Source organism: Haemaphysalis longicornis, unplaced genomic scaffold, assembly GCF_048455015.1.
Source record: "Haemaphysalis longicornis isolate Haplotype H1 unplaced genomic scaffold, Haemaphysalis longicornis Haplotype H1 scaffold_5, whole genome shotgun sequence".
Lineage (NCBI taxonomy): Eukaryota > Metazoa > Arthropoda > Arachnida > Ixodida > Ixodidae > Haemaphysalis > Haemaphysalis longicornis.
The window spans coordinates 14,555,675-14,577,382 of record NW_027526385.1 but is presented as its reverse complement, the minus strand read 5'-3'; the positions used below and the strand labels follow the sequence as shown (position 1 = coordinate 14,577,382).

Sequence of the window (21,708 nt, the reverse complement as noted above, 5' to 3'; positions counted from 1 at the left end):
TCCATCGCCATCGACCACCATCGGCCTGGTTTCGGCCCGCCATTTCCTGTATTAAACCGAGGTCAATCACCCTCCGCTGGGATGGTCGTCAAGTCTCGTTCTTATAGAGCGCACGCATTGCCTCTTCGTGTACATATTACCGCATGACGTTCCTTTAAAAATAGTACTGGGAGGTTGCTCCTCTCCCTGTTGACGCTCGAGTCTTGTCCTTGGGATCGACGGATCCCACAACTTGGTGCCGAAACCCGGGACTCGTGTCTGCCAGGGCGACACCGACACGCAGGACCGATACCCTTTCTTCGACGAATTCCGCTTGGGAGACCTGTGCACCTTCCTCTAAGGAACAAGAATGACATCTGTCAAGCGAAATCTGCTCCCACGAACTGCCCTTCGGGACAAGCTTTCCACCGTCTTGACTGATATAGAAGACAGCCTCCGAAATTGCACCTTGACTACAGCGATGGACGCAGCGATATCCTTGGAGAGGATCGAGTCCATGCATCGACCGATCCAGTAGCTGGACGATGATACTTTTCTGGAGGCGACTGAGGAAATGGTCATAGAAGAGACCTCCAGCGCGACTTCGTTCAGTAACAAGGTGGTGGACATCATGGCGGAGCTTCGCTACAGATCTCGAGAACAAGCTGGCGAGTCTCTCGTTTTGCCTCCTGTGACGAGACCACCCCATAGCGAGCCCGCAACCACTAGAGCAAAGCTATACACCATAGAGCTCACGAAGTTTGACAGAGACCGTCATAACTGGACCAGATTCTAGAGTCAGTTCGAGCATGCTGTACACAATTCGGAACTGCGAGCGACAGAAAATTTTTATTATTTGAGCAACCTACTCACCGGCTCGGCCGCTTCAGCAGTCTCTGGACTCCCCATTACAGATCAGTGCTACAACGACGCAATAGAAATACTCCGGAAGCGCTTCGGCGACCAGACTCTTTTTGCCGGAAACCACCTGCGGGCACATTGATTGACTTAAACCTGTTTCCTTATCAACCACCTGCGGGCACATTGATTGACTTAAACCTGTTTCCTTATCAACCACCTGCGGGCACATTGATTGACTTAAACCTGTTTCCTTATCAATGTGCAACGAAGGCTTAGGAGAGCTAGAGAAAAACCCGTACTTTATAGGCGCATGTTACGAACTTGCTGGTCCTTCCATACAGGCAACTGACCTAGGTGACAATTCTGAAGTAGCAAACAAAAAACCCGGTAACTTGGTCAAGAACCACGACCAAAACTTTTTTCCTAGGAAGCGACAACTCAAATGAGAACCTATCGAGGAAAACGGGAAGCCAGCCACTGATACATTCCATGTCGTGGGAAGGACCCTCACCGATCTCTTCCATGCCCAACTCACCCCACGAGCCGAAGAATTTCCCCATGCAGCCACAGCAAATAATTGAGGAAACGAGGCCACAGATTTCCACACTTAAGATATGTACCTCGAATCCGGTGGACATTAACGCATTGAGCTGCCTACTACAAACCCACACCCTACTAACGCGGTCGTGTTGATTTGTCTGCAACCTTCGGAATGAGGGAAGAATCAGCGGGCTCCCGACCACTGGGAAAAGTTTGCTAAGAGAGCACTACGGAATAAACGGCTTGAAAGGACCACGTTTCTTCAAGACGCCATCTTCGAACAAGCGCTCCCACGTCATTTTTTATTCCGCTAATACAAATGCCATTATCCTCAATTTGGACCCCGACATGAGTTTTGAAAACATTGTGCGAAAACTACACTGCATTGCATCCTGCCGTCGGGTATGCCAGACTGTACGCACCCACTTTGCAGGTATTTGTACCATGGCTGCACGCTCAACGCCTATATCTTTAGATGCAGACTTTCTCCAAATCGTTGGGCGCCGGGAGATGTAGAATCTCTTTGAAGAGGCCACAGCCACATCGCCATCAACTACCATAGGCCTGGTGCGACCAGCCATTGTCTGTGATGAGCTGAGGTCAATCTCCCGCTGCTGGCATCGTCGTCATGTCTCGTGCTTTCCGAGTGCAAGCACTGCTTCTTCTTTTCATTCCTTAAACATAGACCTGGACGGCCGCTCCTCTCCCCCTTCTTGCTCGAGTATCGTCCTTGGGTGTCGACGGATCCCCCAACGCACATCATGAGTGAGAGGCGGAAAGCTTCGCTTTAACACCATTGCTTTTACAGTGTACAACCACAATAAATTCATCACAAGGCATTTTGTGGGAGTACAAACCTTCTACCACATAGGTGCAGTTCTCTTTTAAATGCGGAGCATTTCTTAGGCTCGCCAACTCCTCCGTCCATAGGCGTCCGCAGCTCATGACGTCACGTCGAGGCGCAGGTTCGCGCCTCTCCCCTGTACCCTCCTCGCTCTCAACAACAGCTGCGGCGGTGCGGGGGGAACGCGTCTGCGCGTGCATGCGCAGTAGTTACCCCGTGCGCTCCGTCGCGGCAGCAGCAACAGCGGCAGGTGTACACGTGATAGCGGCGTGCTAGCGGCGTGACAGCTGCGTGACAACAGCGTGGTGGGGGGCGTGGAAAGGTCGCGCGCTTGTGTACGGAAGTGCGCGCATGCGCGTCTCTCCCCCATACCCCTCTCCCTCGACAGCGCGCGCAGTGTATATAAGCGGCGGAGCGCGCGTTCGAACTTCAGTCAAGTGCGTATTTGCTTGCATTTCGTTTGGCTCCAGGTGAAGTATAAGCGATGGAAGCAACAGTACCGTCAACAAGTTAAGCATTCCAAACCCTCCCCACATCCAAACGGTAACCACAAACTACCCAATTACGCAACTTTCACGCAATAGAACCACACCTATGCGACGCATTTACTCGAGTTCCCCCCGTGGGAAGATGCGGGCGGGCGGCTTTTTTTGGTCGTCGTCACCACCCAGCCAGCACCTTGAAAGGGATCACGGAAATGGTTTTAAAATGCCGGGCATAGTTTTTTTGTGAAAATACATTGGTTAGTTGATGTCCGTTGCATGTGTAGTGTTTACTTGGAGACGGCGTTATTCGCAGATAAAGTTAACCCAACGCCACACAACTGCTCACTCCCGTACCGCCGGAAGAGCAGGAAACCGAGAAGCAGCTGCTACATGTAAAAGCACGAAGTCAACCAAACACACCATTTAAATCAAATCTTGTGTCGTTCCTGATGCCGTTGTACTCCAGTACGCACTCCAGAAAAGCCAGCTTTCTCTGAATATGACGACGAATGCTCGTGGGTGAAGCCAAAGAAAAAACGCTTTCCGTGGCGGGAATTCAAGCTTCGTCCCTTGCGTTATTAGGCCGTCGTCTGTCCGAATTTTTTCATTTCTACATGGTCAAGGCGAACGCCAAGCAGTAGGTACCGATTCGCGCCGTACACCCCAAACGCAAACGTTAGGCCTACGGAGTGTACACCCGATTGCTTCTATGCGTATTCTACAAAAGTGGTGCGTACCTATAGAGTAGTACGTACTCGCCGTGTGGGATTGGCTAACTACAGAATCCATTCCGAGAAAGCTTCTCGATTACCCATTGTCGTCTTTAAATGGAAGGATGCGTGATTTTTGTGTTTGGCCTGCCAGATACTCACCAAAGAGAAAAGGAAACCCCAAATTCTTCCGCAGAATGTTTTTTAGGTAATTTTAAAAAGGCGTTTTTGTTCTTGGTGAAGTTTGCTTTATCCTCCTCTCGCACCTCCTTATAAACAGAGTCGAAGAAAGTGATGCTGCACACTTTCATGGCAGGTGGCCTGAACTTCTTCAGCGACGGTCCTTCCCCGTTGACTGTGCACACCAAGAATGTTGGTGGGAGAGGCTTCGCTCCTGCAATTGAAAACTGACGGTCAATCAATTTTGTCAGATCGCTTCAATTTCGCTTTTGCCACTCAGGCTGGTTACCACCTGACCAGCCTATTTATGTCAATAAATGTGTTTTCAATGCCAACAATCAGCGCGAGTAGTTTTTTTATTACTATCCTCTTAGGCTACTACGATGCAAACGCAGCTTGCAGCAGTTTTGGTGAATATTGTTGTTCTTGGGATATCACAAAAGAACATTTGCTGTCTGTCTGTCTGTCTGTCTGTCTGTCTGTCTGTCTGTCTGTCTGTCTGTCTGTCTGTCTGTCTGTTCTCGAGCTAGCCTTGCGGCTACAAGATGAAATAATTCTCAGCAACACGTTTACGCAGCCGGAAACAACCCAAAATACTTAATCAGCTTGTGTTACTCGCACATGTCCTCATCCTTCAAGAATCCTGACACTTGTGACATTTCATTCCGGCAAACTGTGTCTACATAGCGCCGGCGTTGTTATAGTTATTAATTCACGATGGGTTGGCTTCTATGAGAGCAAGTGAGGAATAACGCGGTAGAAATGACGAGAAGTACTCCAGCTCCTCCTAAATGAAACCAAGGGCAAAAAAGTACGCCCTTGTCCATTTTTATTCGAGGAAAACTGCCCCATCTCGCTTTGTGCTTACGTGTCACCTCCGCCCTGCATGTTCTTTTTTTGTTGAACAATGTTGACAAGTTGTTTCAAAATTTATTATCTTTCACATGTATTGCTTACGTACGAACATAGCGTTTCTCAATATCATCTAGAGCAGAAAGTGTCGCTGCGATCGCACACCGCCATGGGAATTGTGGGTACTGTGGAAATCGAATTGCCAGCAAGTGGCTAGTACAAAGGGCTAGGAATTAGGCTTCTCGGATCTGAAGTGCTTGTTAGTTCTGTTTTCGGCATGCTTTTCCGTTTGCGGGATGCCTGTTTCTGGCATTTAATGGCTATCACAGATATGTCTAAATACCAGCGTGATTAGCACTTCATGCATGTGCTCGCGTTAGCAGCGAGTTTCTAAAGATGAAGGGGTGACCACATGCAGTGACAGCGTAACTCAAAAGGTAACTCAACGTAACTCGTAACTCAAAAGGTACAACAGCAGAGTGGACTTGGTGACAGCGACAAGCGAAAAAAATTAATACACTGCCGCCAATGTCATCTGTCGTCATCGCCCGTCGCTACAGTTCACTGTATCACCGCTGCCGCTCGCTTGTGGGCTGCTTCTGGCCGGCAAAAGCGAACGAGGGTCCCAGCGGCCTGTTATACCGCTTCATACCGCTTGCCGCCGCCGCCAACACTACAGCCACTAAACAGGCTAAGCTAGGCCACACTATCCGTTTTCTGCACACATTCAGTTAAGATTTTAGCGTCGCTCGTCGCCGCCGCTGCGTTTACTTACTCCTTGAAGCATGCACTGACTTGGGCAGACGCAATGAGGCAACATACATAGCTACTCGACAAGCCCGTACTTATTTGTCATTTAAAACATTCATGCAATTTCATAAAGCTTTGCTCGCGTGCTTGAAGACTTACTTGCGGCAATAGGCTTCGCCTCTGGGTTTATTTACATTTCCTTGGACAAAACAAATAAATACGACCTGATTACATCATTCTTGCATCTCTACGCTGCATCTGCTTCGCCTGCCAAAACGCGTAGCATACGATAATAATGCTGGATTGAGAGAAAGCAAGGACATAGTTAAAGACAGTCTAAACAATTTTTTTCAGCTTAATACAACATAAAATCAAAGAAAACCTCCCCCAGTTTGGAGTATGTATAATTTGAAAATATATCCGGCACGGCCCGCTGTATCTCCCGGCGTGAACCAAAGGCAGGACTTCTGCTTTTTTTTTTGTAACCCCCAAATTTGTTTTGAAACATCAGCCCTCTAAACCCTCTAACAGGTCTTATACAAAATAAAATTTGTTAACCGCGGCAGTTCTGGCAGCCATTTTTTAAACAAAAACTCAATTTGCGTAGCGACAAACTTGTTGCCAGCCATGCCACGCCGAACTTCCAGCCGAACTACACACTATGGCGGCACTCATGGAAGCGTAGAGCGCCTTCGCCGAATCACGTTGGCGCTAGCGCCAGATTCCACTCTAGGTGAGTTAGTGAGAAACTCTATGCGTACGAGTGTCTTTGAAGAATTTTGGCCCGGTTGATGTGTTGAGGACAGACAGGCACGCAGACCAAATTTTTGTTAATAGCTCAATGAAGGCTACTGTCTTTAAAAGAACATTGATTGATTGTTGAGTTTAACGCGCCGACGCAACGCCGGCTATGAGGCGCGCCGTAGTGGAGGGCTCCAGATTAATTTTGACCACCTGGGGTTCTTTAACGTGCGCCGAAATCTCGTACACACGGGCGTTTTTGCTTTTCGCCTCCATCAGAAAAGCGGCCGCCGCGGCCGGGAATCGAACCCGCGACCTCGTGCTCAGCAGCGCAACGCCTTAGCCACTGAGCCACCGCGGCGGGTCTTTAAAAGAACAAAGTTCCCGCATGTGCTCTATCGGGCAGAACAATAAACAGTCGCGGACCATCTCCACTAACGCGAAACCTGGAGAGGAGTAAAGACCGCAGTTGGGAGGTACAGGTATACACAGCTTAGCTGTAAAAGTCTCTTGTCTTTTAAGAACGAACATGTCTAGCGCGATGCTTGAAGGAGTGTTCAAGTGTTTCTTTCCAGGCGTGTTCCAGGCGTAAATGAGTTCCCCGGTGTTTTAAGACCGTGACTACATGAAACAACGATTACGACGACGACAACGATGACACGAGACGCCAACAGCTCCAGCACCTATGGTGCTTCGCCCCTAAAAGAGAAACAAATATAAGCGCGCTGCACTACGAAATGGCCCGGGTGCAGTGCGAAGGCGGAAAAATCGAACTGAATAAACAAACCTCCAATGAGTTCATCGCGAGAGGAGAGAGAGAGGAAATGGTGGTAATGGGTGTGTGCATTTGGCATCGAGGCTTCCTGCAAGGGCTCCATCCACCTCTCGTTTGAGTCCTTATTTTCGGTGAGGTCAGGCTATCCCGGATACTTTTGCTTTTCCTGTGCACCGCCCGTGGGGCACCGCAAAAATACGTTCTAGAACTTTTATACTGTTTTTTAGTGTAGACGAAACTTTGGGAACACATTCGAAGTGTGTTAGACTAACTGCGTTTGGATGGTGTCGTGAGAGGTTTTGGTGCCTTTGAGAAGGTCTGAGCAGTTCAGGTTTTGTGCTTTTTGTATGCCGGTGTCACTTATTTTTACGGGGTAATGTTGTTTCAAATGAGCGCGCTGCGTGCTCTTAAGAACTACAATTCAAAGCTCCTTCATTTGAGCTGGCGTAATTCCGGTTATGCAATGTTTGAAGTGATTGCTTTGAAAATGTGGGTACTGTTGCTTGTGGGTCGGTCTTCGGTACAGTTTAGTGATCGTTTTCCCCTCTGAGACGGTGGCGCTTACGTCAAGAAAATTAACAGTTGACGCGGAGTATTGTAAAGAATAAGGAATGGAAAGATGCGCAGAGTTAAACGTGTCTATGAAGGTTAGTAGGTTCACCTATCCGCATGTCCAAATCACGAATACTTCATCAATGAAACGTTTATAATAGAGTGGCTTTAAGCTCTGGCTATTTAAAATTCTCCCTCTAGAAACCCCATAAATATATTGGCTTAGTTTTGCCCTACGCGTGTTCCCATAGATGTGCCACTTATTTGGACGTAGTGTTTTCCATCAAACTCAAAATTGCTAAGTTCTAGAGTCAGCTCAAGAACAGTGCTTAGTGTAGAGCTATCAGCAAGTTTGTCGTAGGTCGCTTCACTTTAGGCGTTAAGTACTGGCCTGATTCCATCACCGTGCGGAATATTACAGTACAGCGACGAAACATCCACTGTTATCAGAAGGGAATAATCAAAGAAGGGAATTATCAAAATCTAAATGTCCGAAAGAAAGCGGTTGGTATCTTCAATGTAGGAGGGAAATCTAGGCGGTATAATGCTGATTATTCAGTTCACATACCGCGGTGGGTGTTGTGTGACGGTGCCTACCTCAGCGGCGATTTGACGGCCTGGATTATCTTTTTTTAGGATTTTTGGCAGACATAAAACCTTCCAGCTACAGGATTCAGCAGAACAAGTGAATAGTCTATTTTTTTTTTGTACGTTACTGCATCATTCAGGAATACAGTGAGGTGTTGAAGTTGTGACAAGAGAAAAACAAACACACATTTGAAGACATGTCCCTGCAGACGGATACAGACGCACATAAATGCACATTTACGGACTTCCTTTCAAAGACATGTCCCTGCAGACGGATACACACGCACATAAATGCACATTTTCGGACTTCCTTTCCGCCAAACGCACGCACACCGCAGCAGTTCTTTGCTCTCCCGGGAACCTTCCAACACAGACGGTGAGGAGAATGGATAGAGCAGACGTCGAGGAGAGGTGGAGGGGGGAATGTGCGCCCCTCGCTCATTCGTACTCCAGGATTTGCTTGTGGTAGAACAGTAAGTAGCCTTCCGAGTCTAGGACGTCCTGCAGGCTGGCCCGGGCAATGAGGTGGTCGTCGCACTTGAACCAGTGGTCCCGGTGCTGCCGCACATAGGCCGTGTAGTGACCCGTCTCGATGGTGCCACTGTGGTTCACCACCGCAAAGAGGCAGTACTTGTTGTCGTGGCACGGCTGTGGAACGGCGGAGGTGGCCTTGCCGGAGGACGAGGAAGAGGATGAGGAGGCGGGGGAGGACGAGGAAGAGGAGGAGGAGGAGGGTGCCCGTGTACCCGACATGAAGGGGCTCATGTCCAGGTACTGGGGGAAGCTGATGAGCGAGGAGATCTTCTTGTGGAAGCGCGACGAGTGCTCGGAGCGCTTCAGGTGGAAGCTGCACACCACCGGCAGCTGCTTCATGGTGAGCTGCTTGGTCGACTCCTGGTAGCTCTCGCACCGCCCACACCGGATCTTGGCCGAGCTGCCCAGGTGCTCTGGCCGGGTGAACCTCTCTAGACAGTCCAGAAGCGAGGTTGGTTCAGAATCCTCAGCCTCCGAGGAAGGGTGCTGCTGCAAGTGGGTACAGGGTCCCAGGTCTAGAGAGATGTCCCAGAACGGGTCAATGGTCGTCGACACACCCTTGCAGGACTGGCACACCACATCAGACTGGAGCCCGCCAGTGAAGATTTGATCAATGATGCAGTTGCAGTGGTGCGGGTTGGTGCTGGACATCCCGTTGGTGCCCTTGCAGTGCCGGTGCAGCACGTCCAGGGTGGCGATGAAGAACTCGTGGGCCTCCTGCTGCTCGTAGCCGGCCAGGTGGCGAGCGTGCGTCCACACCAGGTGCAGCAGGCGGTAGGGAATGTGGGGGCTGGACTTGCCGCTGTAGAACTCCTGGAAGAGGCGCGCCATCTCGCACACGAGGCACATGGCGGGGTCGTCGCGGAACTGGCACACGTGCCGGTCAGCCAGGAAGTAGTCGCGCAGCAGGGGCGTGTGCGTGAGCGCCTGGACGATGCAGTTCATGAAGCACGTGTTGCCCAGGTTGATGAGGCCCCGGAGACCTATGTAGGAGTTGTTTGTGATCCGCTTCCTGCGTGGGTTCCGCCGCAACAGCTCCATTTCCAGGCTGGTGGGCTCCCAGTGGTGGTACAACTCCTGCAGGCCCATCATCCGGGCACACTTGCGGCGATGGACCCGGGCCACCGCTCCAAGCTCCCCGTCGTACACATAATCATCACAGGCAAAACAGAACACCACTCCGTATGAGACATCGGCCGCTAGTAACTGCTGGTTGGCCTCTGCATGTTCGTGAATATGCCGATTCCCATAGCAGCCAAAGTAGACACATTGAAGACACGCATGTAGCCTGGGTCCCGGTATGTGGCAAGCGTTGTCACTCACTGCCCAGGCTCGAAAAGTTTGGAGGAGAACGCATCCACTTGTGTCAACTCCTGACTTCTTTCCGACTGATGCGCAGACCGTCGTGCGTGGGTTCGGACTTCCTTCAGAACGAGAATCCTGTGCGTTGTTCTTTCTCGGGCTACAGACGCTTGATGCATGTCTACCGGCGCACGCATTGCAGGTAATCTTGCGGCGACAGTCACGTGCTCGGTGTCCTTTCAGCGTGCAGCGAAAGCATCGCATCTCCTTCGACAAAATTTGCTTCTTCTTTTCCGAAGGTATGTCCGCAGGACAAGACTCCGTAATGTGACCTTCTGACTTGCAGAATGCACACCCCTCACCGGACGTCGCTGAAGTGCTGGAGAGAACACACGACGTGGGCTTAGAGTCTCTAGGGCGGATGCTTTTCTCTGCCTCATATTCAGGCCTGCTGTCTTGTCCTCTCTGACCCCTGAAATCACTCTTTTCAAGGTTCTCCAGCTCCGTGCTGAGGAACTTCAGAAGACGGTCTAGGTCTGTCGGCAAATCCTCAGGTGCATCCGCTTGCGGTGTAGGTGTTTCAGCAGTGCGCGTGCAGTGGTACTGGAGCACGATGTCGTGCGGAAGGGCTCGCAACAGGATGTCTGAGAGCATCGACGAAAAGGAGGACCGTTTCACGCCGAGGGTTTCGAGGCCACGGATATTGACCAAAACCTGGTCGTTGAGCTTGCGAAGGCCACTTGTGTTACTTGAGGACCTGATCGGGTTGATCATTCGGAGCCTGGCGAAATACTCTTGCTCGAGTCGCGTGCGATCGCCGAAACGCTTCTTCAGCATTGCAAGAGCATCCTGGTAGCAAGCCTCCGTCGTAGGTAGCCCTCCGATTGCCGAAGCAGCATCTCCTTTCAGAAAGAGTCGTAGGTAGTGGAATTTCTCGCAAACTGAAAGGCCGCTATTCTTGTTTATCATTTGGTCGAATTGCTCCCAAAATTCATTCCATCGGCACAGGTCCCCATAGAAAGGAGTGATTGTGAGTTTGGGTAAGCTTGGCCCGGTTCTCTCCGAAGTCGTAGCAGCGACTGGGGGCGTGACGTTCGCTACGGGTCCTGTCATAGGTGCAGCTGACTAGGAAAGGCGGTTGCTCTTGCTTTTTAGCTCAGCGAGGCCGCGTGTCGCGTTATCTTGATACTCGATCACGCCCGCATATTCGGCCTCAAATGCCCCCTGATCCTGAATATGAGCTTCGAGCTCTTCGTTGATCTTATTTAGCTCGTCGTTATTAGCCTTGAGTCTCTCGTAAAGCGACGCTAGCTGGTCGGCCGTAGCGCAAGGATCGGCCATGGCACACTTGCCTCGTTGATGATCCTTGTGTTCTGCGCCCGCCTCGATGTCCTCTTGCATTTGAGCTTCTCCATGGTGGCTCCGCTGCCTCGATGCTCTCGGTAGGTCCCGCTGTGGGTCCCGGGTCGTCGGCACCAAAAATGTTGAGCCAAGGCGTGGCGGGAGTCGAAAAATGAAGCTCTCCAAGCAGAAGCAGAGGGTTTATTTTCGTGGCACCCAGTCGTGTCTTCGTCGTTCGATTCCTCGAGAAGCCAGCCTCGAGCCGCGAGAGCGAGCTCTGAGCGCGAGCTATCCCTCACCATCTCCGTCGCATCTAGGTTTATTCTTCGTCCTCTTCATGCATCGGAGAAGCGTGGCGATGATAATTTTCAACAGAGGTGTTTTCTAACGGTTTCTTTAAAATAGGCTGTAGGATCATCTCCGAGTGGTTTGTAGAACGATCAGTCTGATAACTGCATCTGGACATCTTTATTGTCGTCATTCGCTGTACCATTTGTTTTTCCTGCATTTCATACGTGTACTGTCTGTTTTAACCAGCTTCCCACCCTCTCTGTTTTTTTCATGAAATAAACTTGGTAATTACTTTGCTTATTAAAAAGATTTTGTTGCTTGCCCCCGTGGGACCGCATCTGCTATTGCTATGGAACTTTCTCTATTTTTTTTCCTGGGGAGATTTTTCAGGAGCCCAACCTCACGAAACTTTGTACCCACATGTACAGTGCCCTTTCTTTCTTTGTTCCCTCACCCCAAACCGCAAACGTAGGTTCTTAACAAGGGTGCACTATAACTCACCTTCGGCACCTGTATAAACGTGCGTGTTTCTATGTTGCACGTTACTACGATTAAGACTTGTCCTCCAGTCGAAACGTCAGCAAACACTTGTCTTCTTTAACCGTAGATAAATTAGTACATAAACCTTGATATGTGTCCTTACCGAGTCCCTCGTACCGTATCTTTCGGTTCTGCTACGTGCATTACGCGGGCTCTGGCTCCAGCAGTTTGGATATGTGAATTGCTAACCCCGACCTCCGACCACGTCTTACGTGGCGGCCGCTGGGAAAAAACACGTTCTACGTCTCCCGCGGTAGTCGAGGGGCGGCAATAGTTGACCGTCCTCAGAGCACTTGTAAATATAAACCCCCCCGGTAAAGTCCAGAGAGGAGCCGCTGCGGGATAGCATAATTGGTCAGTGCACCGCACGCGTTATGCGGAGATGTGGGTTCGACTACCGCTCCCGAAAAAAAACGGCAGATTTTTCTCGACTTATATTTTCGCTTATTTATCACGGTATCAAAAAAACATGACAAACACACGTTATTCGGCACTACTATGTGTTACGGAAAATGCCGAATAGCACTGGCAATGACGACTGCAACCTTGATGTATATATACAGGGTGTCCCAGCTATCATGCACCAAGATTTAAAAAAAGAGCGATGGACTTACTCGAAGAAAACCTAGTGCATAATGTTTGCGGTTCTGTGGAGAAGTGTACAGTATTTTTTCGTTAAATATAGTTAATTAAATAATTGTAATTAATTATCTAACTCGGTAATTACTGTCCTGATCCCCAAAGGGTCAATGAGGCACTTGTAGGTACCCGCGAGGGGCATCTAACTGCGGTATTTTCAGCGAAGAACTATTTGCGTACTCATTTATTCTGGCTGATAAATAAAACCCGCGAAATATGAAAAATACCAAGTGACGACGCTCCCGCGCGTATCGTAAAGCAGCGCCCCCAAATAAGTTGGTTGAAAACAACTACTTCACTTATCACCCGCCCGAAGAGACAGCGTATCAACTTGATAATGGCATGCATGGAAGGAGCAGCAACAGCAAGATTCGCGGGTCGCGTGTGCAGATAAGGCACAAACGCGGTCGTGATTTCTTCTTTCTTTCTTTTGTTTATTTCGTTCTGGCTAACACAGACTCAGCCTGTTTGAGGGCATTGCTTTACGAAGCGCGCTCACGCGCGCGGAAGCGCCGTGACGTGGTATTTTTCATATTTCGCGGGTTTTCTGTATCAGTCAGAATAAATGAGTACGCAATTAGTTCGTCGCTGAAAATACCGCAGTTAAATGCCCCTCGTGGGTAACTACAAGTGCCTCATTGGCCCTTTAGTTATTAGGACAGTACTCCTCGAGTTAGATAATTAAATACAATTAATTGGTTAAGTCTCATTAACGAAAAAATGCTGCCCGCATCTCCACAGTACCGCAAACATTATGCACTAGGTTTTCTTCGAGATACGCCATTACTCTTTTTTTAAATCTTGGTGCATGATAGCTGGAACACCCCGTATATATATATATATATATATATATATATATATATATATATAACACAGAAATAAGGGTTGGCAACCAAGAAAACCTCGGAAAGCAAAGGAAACGTTGTGGTAGGTCATTGAAACAGATAAAGAATTTGGAAAGAAAGAAAGAAAGCGGAGAAAAAATGCCCGCCAGGAGGGATCCGAACCCATGACTGGTATTCTGGAGGCCGTGGGTTCCGATCCCACCTGGCGGGCATTTTTTTTCCGCTTTCTTTCTTTCTTTACAAATTCTTTATCTGTTTCAATACCTACCACAACCTCCCCTTTGCTTCCCGAGGTTTTGTTGGCTGCCAACCCTTATTTCTGTGTTAGTTCTACGAGCCCCTCATTTCCTATACTGATTCGCTATAAATATATATATATATATATATATATATATACAGAAATACGGGTTGGCAGTCAAGAAAACCTCGGAAAGCAAAGGGCAGGTTGTGGTAGCTCATTGAAACAGATAAAGAATTTGGAAAGAAAGAAAGAAAGCAAAGAAAAAATGCCCGCCAGGTGGGATCTTAACCCACGACCTCCAGAATACCGGTCTAGTGCGATAACCACTACGCTACCGGCGGGGCGATTTTCTCCCCCCCTTTCTGGGGTATTTATGTCAATGTAATTTTGTTCCTGTGCTTGGGGGTGGTAGCCAGCGCCACTCTGACTTCTCGGGGTGAAGGGGACCTTTTTAATCCCCGCGCCGTGACTCGAGTGTCTACGACATGTCGAGAGTGGTCAACCAGCGTTGAACCCTCTTAAGCTCCCTATGGCACCAAGACTGCCAGAACAGAGGCCCTCGCTATGCATGTAGCGAATCAGAATAGTAAATGAGGGACTCGTAGAAATAACACAGAATTCCAAATTCTTTATCTGTTTCAATGAGCTACCACAACCTCCCCTTTGCTTTCCGAGGTTTTCTTGACTGCCAACCCTTATTTCTGTGTAATTTCTACGAGTCCCTCATTTCCTATTCTGATTCGCTACATACATAGCGAGGGCCTCTTTTCTGGCAGTCTTGGTGCCATATGGAGCTTAAGAGGGTTCAACGCTGGTTGACCACTCTCGACATGTCGTAGACACTCGAGTCACGGCGCGGGTATTACAAAGAAGGTCCCCTTCACCCCGATAAATCAGAGTGGCGCTGGCTACCACCCCCAAGCACAGGAACAAAATTACATTGAGATAAATACCCCAGAAAGCGGGGGAGAAAATCGCCCCTCCGGTAGCGTAGTGGTTATCGCACCAGACCGGTATTCCGGAGGTCGTGGGTTCGGATCCCACCTGGCGGGTATTTTTTCTTTGCTTTCTTTCTTTCTTTCCAAATTCTTTATTTGTTTCAGTGAGCTACCACAACCTCCCCTTTGCTTTCCGAAATTTTCTTGACTGCCAACCCTTAGTTCTGTGTTATTTCTACGAGTCCCTCATTTCCTATTCTGATTCGCTACATGCATAACGAGGGCCTCTGTTCTGGCAGTCTTGGTGCCATAGGGAGCTTAAGAGGATTCAACGCTGGTTGACCACTCTCGACATGTCGTAGACACTCGAGTCACGGAGCGGGGAATTAAAAGAAGGTCCCCTTCACCCCGGGAAGTCAGAGTGGCGCTGGCTACCACTCCCAGAACAAAATTACATTGACATAAATACCCCGGAAAGCGGGGGAGAAAATCGCTCCGCCGGTAGCGTAGTGGTTATCGCACCAGACCGGTATTCTGGAGGTCGTGGGTTCGGATCCCACCTGGCGGGCGTTTTTTCTTCGCTTTCTTCATTTCTTTGCAAATTCTTTATCTGTTTCAATGAGCTACCACAACCTCCCCTTTGCTTCGCGAGGTTTTCTTGACTACCAACCCTTAGTTCCGTGTTATTTCTACGAGTCCCTCATTTCCTATTCTGATTCGCTAGATATATATATATATAGTAAAAAATGGGTATAACTTCTAACCAAACTGTCTATTGGTCGACGTTGCGATCGGATGCCGATCTTGAGAAAGATCGGCATCCGATCGAAACGTCGACCAATAAACAGTTTTGTTAGAAGCTATACCCATTTTTTACTATTTGCTACGGCAACCAAAGACAGCCCTTCTCCTATATATATATATATATATATATATATATATATATATATATATATATATATATATATATATATATATATACCGTAGCGCGAACAGACGAACGGGTAACAAACAAACTTTATTGACGTTTCGGCCTGGGACAGACCTTCGTCAGACGAAGGTCGAAGGTCTGTCGAAGGTCTGTCCCAGGCCGAAACGTCAATAAAGTTTGTTTGTTACCCGTTCGTCTGTTCGCTCTACGGTATTTTCACCGGGCCCATTGCATCATCTTCTGACGTATATATATATATTTATTTATGTATTTATTTATTTATTTATTTATTTATTTATATATCACTGCTCTACGTCCCTGAGATGCTATTTAGACCTGTGCCAACGTTGTTGCGCCGCGCTCTAAACCTTGCATTATAACCCTTTACTACAATATGCACAGCCGACACTTCGTTTACAGAGTATGTCCCTCGCTTGAATGGAGACTTTTTGTACACTTAGTTTGGAAACGAGTGACGTAAAAAGCAAATGGGAAAATGATATTCACGTTCGGTATAGCTAATGTGGCTTGTATACAGTGATATTACAACCTTATTCCGCATTACCTTCGGCTGATAATCAGGTGATTTCATGTGTGTTTCTATTATTAGGCTTGTATTTTTTTGTCGGTGAAGCGTGTTGCAAAAAACACGTACGTGACGTATCAGGGGTGGTTGTTTGGGACGTTGAAGACATCCTTGTAGACGGCGGTGTTTTTGTCGGTGAAATGCCTTGGGAGGACGGCTGGATGGGAGTGGCACCGACAGTCGGTGGGGCTGTTGTACGCGTGATCTCCACCTCCTCCGTTGTTTTGGCAAGCGCCGTCGCATTGTCCGCCTCGTCCTTGGCGGGAACTTGCGCAGTAGTTGGATCATCCGCGCCTGGAGCAATTGAGATCACGACAAAAGGATGGCTTTTAGATGGCTTTAACCTTTCGCCACCCGTGAACGTGTTGCCAGAAAAGCGTCACTTTCTCCGGTAACGTACACTCTCACAAATAGTTGCCCACAAATTATTTTTTTCATTGGACAATAGAACGCGAAACGTCTGCAGCACACACACACACATACACTCACATGCACATGCACACACACACACGCATGCACGCACACACACGCACACGCCCACGCATCACACGCACGCACACACGCACGCGCATACGCACACGCACACAGAAAGCCACGCGCAGATTTCCGCAAGATGAGTTTCCCCTCGCTGGGGATATTTCATAGATCCCGAAACCAAAAACCCCGGCTGTGTCACTCTATATACAAACGTGCCTTGTTTGTAAGAACTACCCTCTTACATTGTATACTACTGAGAGGAGAGCTGACACAGCACTGAATCTTTCCGACTGCCTCATAGGCGGTAGTTTCACTTTCGCATCATTAGTTATAGCATAGCGGCTAGCCTACGCTGCTCTACCTGCGGGAACCAGACTGCGCATGCACGCGCGGCCCCGGCGAGGAAAGCCGCCTCTTGCCAAAACGAATTGCAGTGGCACGGGGGTCGGAAACCGGAACTAATGCGCACATGCCCAGTCGAGTCCAGGCACGCCATGGGGGTAGCGTAGCTTACGTTAGCCGCTACGCTAAAACTCTGGATCGCCGCAAAAACCTTACGGGAGCGACGCCCTACCCACATTGTCTTTGATTTTCATTTTCTCTCACAAATAGCCGGGAAGCGTACCGCATAATCTTTCGGAGATTTAATACATACCACTCATATCTTGTGTGCTGCAGTGGACACAACCAGGCTGATGATGACGACGATTTTGACTTATATAATTTACTCCCTCTTCCATCCCCATTCTGCTCTTGTATTTCCGTTCCCCTGTCTTGGATCATCCCCTCACCTTCTTATAAAATAATTTATTCTCTTTTTTTTTAATTCTCGCCCCACCTTCCTACTTCCTCTCCTTTCTTCCCTTCCTTCTGTTCTCCATTGAAATTCCCATGCCAACCACACATTTCCTTCCATCTTCCTCCTCCCTTCATGTATTCAGATGGTCCATTTGCACTACGGGGGGGGTGTAACATCTTTATTTGCCTGCTTTTCGGCTGCAGGAGCTATCCCCCTCTTAGGAGGGGGCAACTACCCGCGCTTGCTGGCGTTGGACCGCCCTCAGCGCAAACTGCGCGGCGGCCCGTTGTGAGTCCAGATCTCTTTCGCCCACCGCACGGGCGAGGTGAGGCGGGAGCGCCTCGGATGAGTCAGGGTTCACGTCGCAGTTCCACATCATGTGGGCTAGGGTGGCCCTCGCGGCCCCGCACACCGCACACACATCGGTTTCGTAGAGCTCCGGGCTCGCGTGTACGGCCCACACGGGAGTCCACGTTGCTCTCACTTGCAGTTGGCGGAGGAGCACCGCCTCCTGCCTGGTGAGGTCGGGGTGCGGCCCCGGGTAGCGTCTGCGACGCTCCCGGTACCACTCCAGGACCCCTCCGTACGTGGTCACCGGGGCGGGCTCCTCCGCCTCCGTATCGTCGCCGTCGACGTCCTCGCCGTCGTCGTCGTCGATTCCGTCGTTGCCGGTTTCGGTCGTTCGAGGCACAGCGGGTCGCGGGTCGGCTGGGCGTCCTGTCAGCGCTTTCGCCGCCCTGTCCGCGTCCTCGTTCCGGTTGGGCTCGGGTCCCACTGCGCCCATGTGGGCCGGGAACCACCGTACCGTTATCGGCGCGCGCATTGGGTCTGGGGCCCCGCACGCCCTCACCGCACTCGCGCACACTTGATTTCTTGCAAAGTTGGTGACTGCCGCTCGGGAGTCGCTCAGTACTGTCGTGCATTCCGGGATCGAGAGGGCCAGCGCGATGGCCAACTCCTCCGCCTGCTCCGCCGACCTGGCCCGCACACTGCCGGCCGTGACGAGCTCGCCCGTCGTTGCTCTGACTGCTGCGGCCACATACGCGTGTCGTCGGCCCGGGTATCGGGCCACGTCCGCGTACACGGCGCCGGTGTGGTTGGAGTACGTGCCGGTGAGCGCTCGGGCTCTGGCCAGCCGTCGTTCCTTGTTCTCTTGTGGGTCCATGTGCTGCGGGAGCGGTGGGACCTGCAGTTTCTCGAGCAGGACCCGCGGAAGCGGCAGCCGGTCCCTACCCTCCTGCAGCCGCGGCCTGTGTCCTAATCGTTCTAGGATCGCCCTGCCCGTGCGCGTTTGCTCGAGGCGAGCCGTCTGCGCTGTTTGCTGCGCTTCTGCGATCTCTTCTATAGTGTTATGTATTCCTAGCTCTAACATCCTTTCCGTGTTAGTGTGCGTGTATAGACCTAGCGCGACCTTGTGTGCCTTGCGTATGAGAGCGTTCAGCTTGTTACGCTCGGCGGCGTTCCAGGTGTGGAAGGCGGCGACGTAGGCCAGGTGACTGACGGCGAAGGATTGTGTCAGTTTGAGTGTGTTGCGCTCGCGCATGCCGGCGTACTTGGTGGATATCTTCTTGATGAGCCCCATCGCCCTGTGTACCTTGGTTTGGAGCTGTTGTATCGTGTAACCGTTACGGCGCGTGCTCTCGATGTGCAGTCCCAAGACGCGCAGGGTGTCGACCTTGGGAATGGTGATACCGTCGCTCGTGCGCACGTTGATGTTCGGCTCGTCGTTGTCGGTCTTGTTACTTCGAGGCGGCCGCAGCAGCAGCAGCTCCGACTTGGCCGGGGAGCATTGGAGGCCTGTTCCTTGAAGTTGTTCTTCGACCGCTTCGACGGCCTGCTGGAGCGATTCTTCGATCTCGTCGTCGCTGCCGCCCGTGGTCCAGATGGTGACGTCATCGGCGTATATGGTGTGTCGTACCCTTGGGAGGGAGCCGAGGCGTTCGGCCACCCCGATCATAACGAGGTTGAACAGCGTCGGCGAGATCACCGCTCCCTGCGGCGTGCCCCTACTGCCAAGCGTCTTCATCGGTAACTCCAGGTCTCCCGCCACGATGGTCGCGGTTCGCTCCGTGAGGAAATCCTTGACGTATTGGAAGGATCGCTCGCCCATGTTCAGGCGCGACATCTGCCGCAGTATTGCCGAGTGCTGTACGTTGTCGAACGCTCCTAATAAGTCGAGGCCGAGGATGGCCGCTGTGTCTCCGGATCTCTTGGTCGTCCGGTCTATAATTTCGTGCCTTAGGAGGAGCATCGCGTCCTGGGTGCTCAGTCCCGCCCGAAATCCGAGCATGGTGTTGGGGTATAGCTCGTTCTCCTCCAGATACCGTTGCCACCGATTTAGAAGCACGTGTTCTAGGACCTTGCCCACACACGACGTCAGCGATATCGGGCGCAGGTTTTCGATGTCTGGCAGTTTCCCGGGCTTCGGGATGAGCACCGTGCGCGTCTCCTTCCACTTGCGGGGCAGGACGCCACTGCGCCAGCAGTTGTTGTAGTACCGCGTGAGAGACGCGATTGCGCCGTCGCTGAGGTTGCGCAGCTCCTTGTTCGACACGCCGTCGGGGCCGGCCGCCGACTTTCCGTTGATCTTTTGCAGAACCGCGCGAACTTCCCACTCCTCGATGTCCGCGTCGAGTTCTGGGTTGACGTCGCCCTCGTAGCTCGGAAGGGGCGAGGGTGGCGTGGCCGGTAGGTACTTGGCGTCGAGCCGGCGCCGGACTTCGTCGTCGCCGAGCTCTCGGCGGGCCTTGAGGAGGGTTCGCGCCAAGACGTGCTGTTGCGTGCTCTTGGTCTTGGTGTCGTCGAGCAGGTGTCGGAGCAACTTCCAAGTTCGGCTCTTGTGGATTTGCCCGTCGGCCTCCTGGCAGACGGCGTGCCAGCGCTGGCGATTCAGCGTCTCGCAGTGCTTCTCGATTTCTCTGTTTAGCATCGCCACCCTCTTGCGCAGCGTGCGCTTGTGCCGCTGGCCGTTCCACCGGCGTTTGAGGGAGTTGCGCGCCTCGATGAGGTGTGCTAGCCTGCTGTCGACGTCGGGTGCGTCCTCCTCCGTCTCGAACTCGGTGGTGGCCCGCTTCGATTCTTGTAGCACCGCGCCGTCCATGCCTCAATGTTCTCGATGTTCTCGGGCACGGTGCCGAGGTTGGCACGAAACTTGTCCCAGTCCGTGATTCTTTGTTTGCGATGCGGGCTCGCTCGACTTCTGAGGGGAACGGTGACCTCTAGGATACAGTGATCGCTGCCGAGCGTCTCCAGGGTGTTTCGCCACCTCACCTTCTCGTTGTTGCTGAAGGTGAGGTCCGGGTTGTTATCTCGGCGCACCGTCGATATGTCCTGTCTGGTGGGGACCATGATGTCGTTGGCGAGGTGGTACCCTGCCGCCTGAGTCTCTGCCAGGAGGCTGCGACCCTTCGCCGTGTCGTATTGGTAGCCCCACGCCGTGTGCGGGGCGTTGAAATCACCGCAGAGCAGCGTTGTTTGGTCCCCTGCCAGCCGCTTGATCTTGCTGATCAGCGTGCCGTAGCGTTGTTTCGCGTATTTGGGTTTCCTGTACGCGTTCATGATGTACACGTGCTCCTTTCTGGCTCGGGTCTTGGCTCCGATCACCACTTCTATCGTAAGGTGTTCCACGTTCGTGGCGTGCAGGAGGCTGTGTTCGAGGCTGACCATGCCCTTCTTCACGAAAGTGCAGATGCCGCCGCGCACGCGGGCCCCCTTCTCTGGAGTCTTGGGAAGTGCAAAGGCGTAGGAGCGGTATCCCGGGATTTTCGGGGCGTGCTCACAGTGCGTTTCTTGGACGAGGATGATGTCCGGTCTCTTCTCCGCGCGTGCAATGTGCTGCAAGAATGTCGCTCTCCTTCCCCGGAACCCGTTCGCGTTCCACTGCCAGATGATGAGTTCGTGTGTCTTCTCCGCTGTCTTTATTGTCATTACGGCTGTGCTTCAGGAAGCGGTATTGGCTGCGGCTTCGCCGTGAGCTTCTTGTAGATTGTTGTCATCATTTGCTCCATGTTGGTGAAGCGGGTCTCTAGGTTGGCCAGTCTAGCCGACATGTCTGCCTGCGTGGCCTCGAGGGCCGATAGGCGCGTGTTGACCGTCTCGAATTGCTTGGCGCACGCGTCTTGAAAACTGTGGAATTCTTCTTTGGTCACGTATTGTTGCTCGCGGATCTTTGACTTCAGTGCCCGTCTCTTCTTGGTCGGTTCGCTGTCCGTGTCCATTTCTTCCCGTGGAGCGTCGCTGCAATTCGCCGCGACGTTTTCAGGCGTTGGGTTGTTGCTTTCGGAGGTCTCTTCAACCTCCTCGGGCTCTAGCGGGATCCGAATCGGTGGAGGGGGCGGCGATTGTGGCGAGTCCCTTGAAACCGTTGGGGTTCGCGGTGGGAGCTCTT

The 21,708-nt window shown here is 51.3% G+C and overlaps 2 protein-coding genes across 2 annotated transcripts; both read right to left on the bottom strand.

Moving 5' to 3' along the window:
* Positions 1-8,019: 8,019 nt before the first annotated feature.
* On the bottom strand, positions 8,020-9,631 carry LOC144137898 (ubiquitin carboxyl-terminal hydrolase 22-like). Its single transcript, XM_077669915.1, has one exon. It carries the CDS (start codon positions 9,481-9,483, stop codon positions 8,296-8,298), a length of 1,188 nt encoding a protein of 395 aa, XP_077526041.1. The 5' UTR covers positions 9,484-9,631; the 3' UTR covers positions 8,020-8,295.
* Positions 9,632-10,051: 420 nt separating this feature from the next.
* Positions 10,052-20,250, bottom strand: LOC144138999 (uncharacterized). Its single transcript, XM_077671500.1, has 4 exons — positions 19,355-20,250; positions 17,837-19,240; positions 11,046-11,145; positions 10,052-10,072 (listed from the first exon to the last, which is right to left on the bottom strand). Exons 1-4 carry the CDS (start codon positions 20,248-20,250, stop codon positions 10,052-10,054), a joined length of 2,421 nt encoding a protein of 806 aa, XP_077527626.1.
* Positions 20,251-21,708: the final 1,458 nt, after the last annotated feature.

Bases quoted from the DNA above. Each gene is read 5' to 3' on its own strand.
- LOC144137898 (XM_077669915.1), bottom strand. From the start codon at position 9,483: ATGATGGGCCTGCAGGAGTTGTACCACCACTGGGAGCCCACCAGCCTG.
- LOC144138999 (XM_077671500.1), bottom strand. From the start codon at position 20,250: ATGCTAAACAGAGAAATCGAGAAGCACTGCGAGACGCTGAATCGCCAG. The intron at 11,146-17,836 runs GCAGGAGGCGGT...CGGGACCCACAG, and splicing joins CCGCACCCCGACCTCACCAG to CGGGACCTACCGAGAGCATC. The intron at 10,073-11,045 runs GCAAGTGTGCCA...TGTTCTCTCCAG, and splicing joins ACACAAGGATCATCAACGAG to CACTTCAGCGACGTCCGGTG.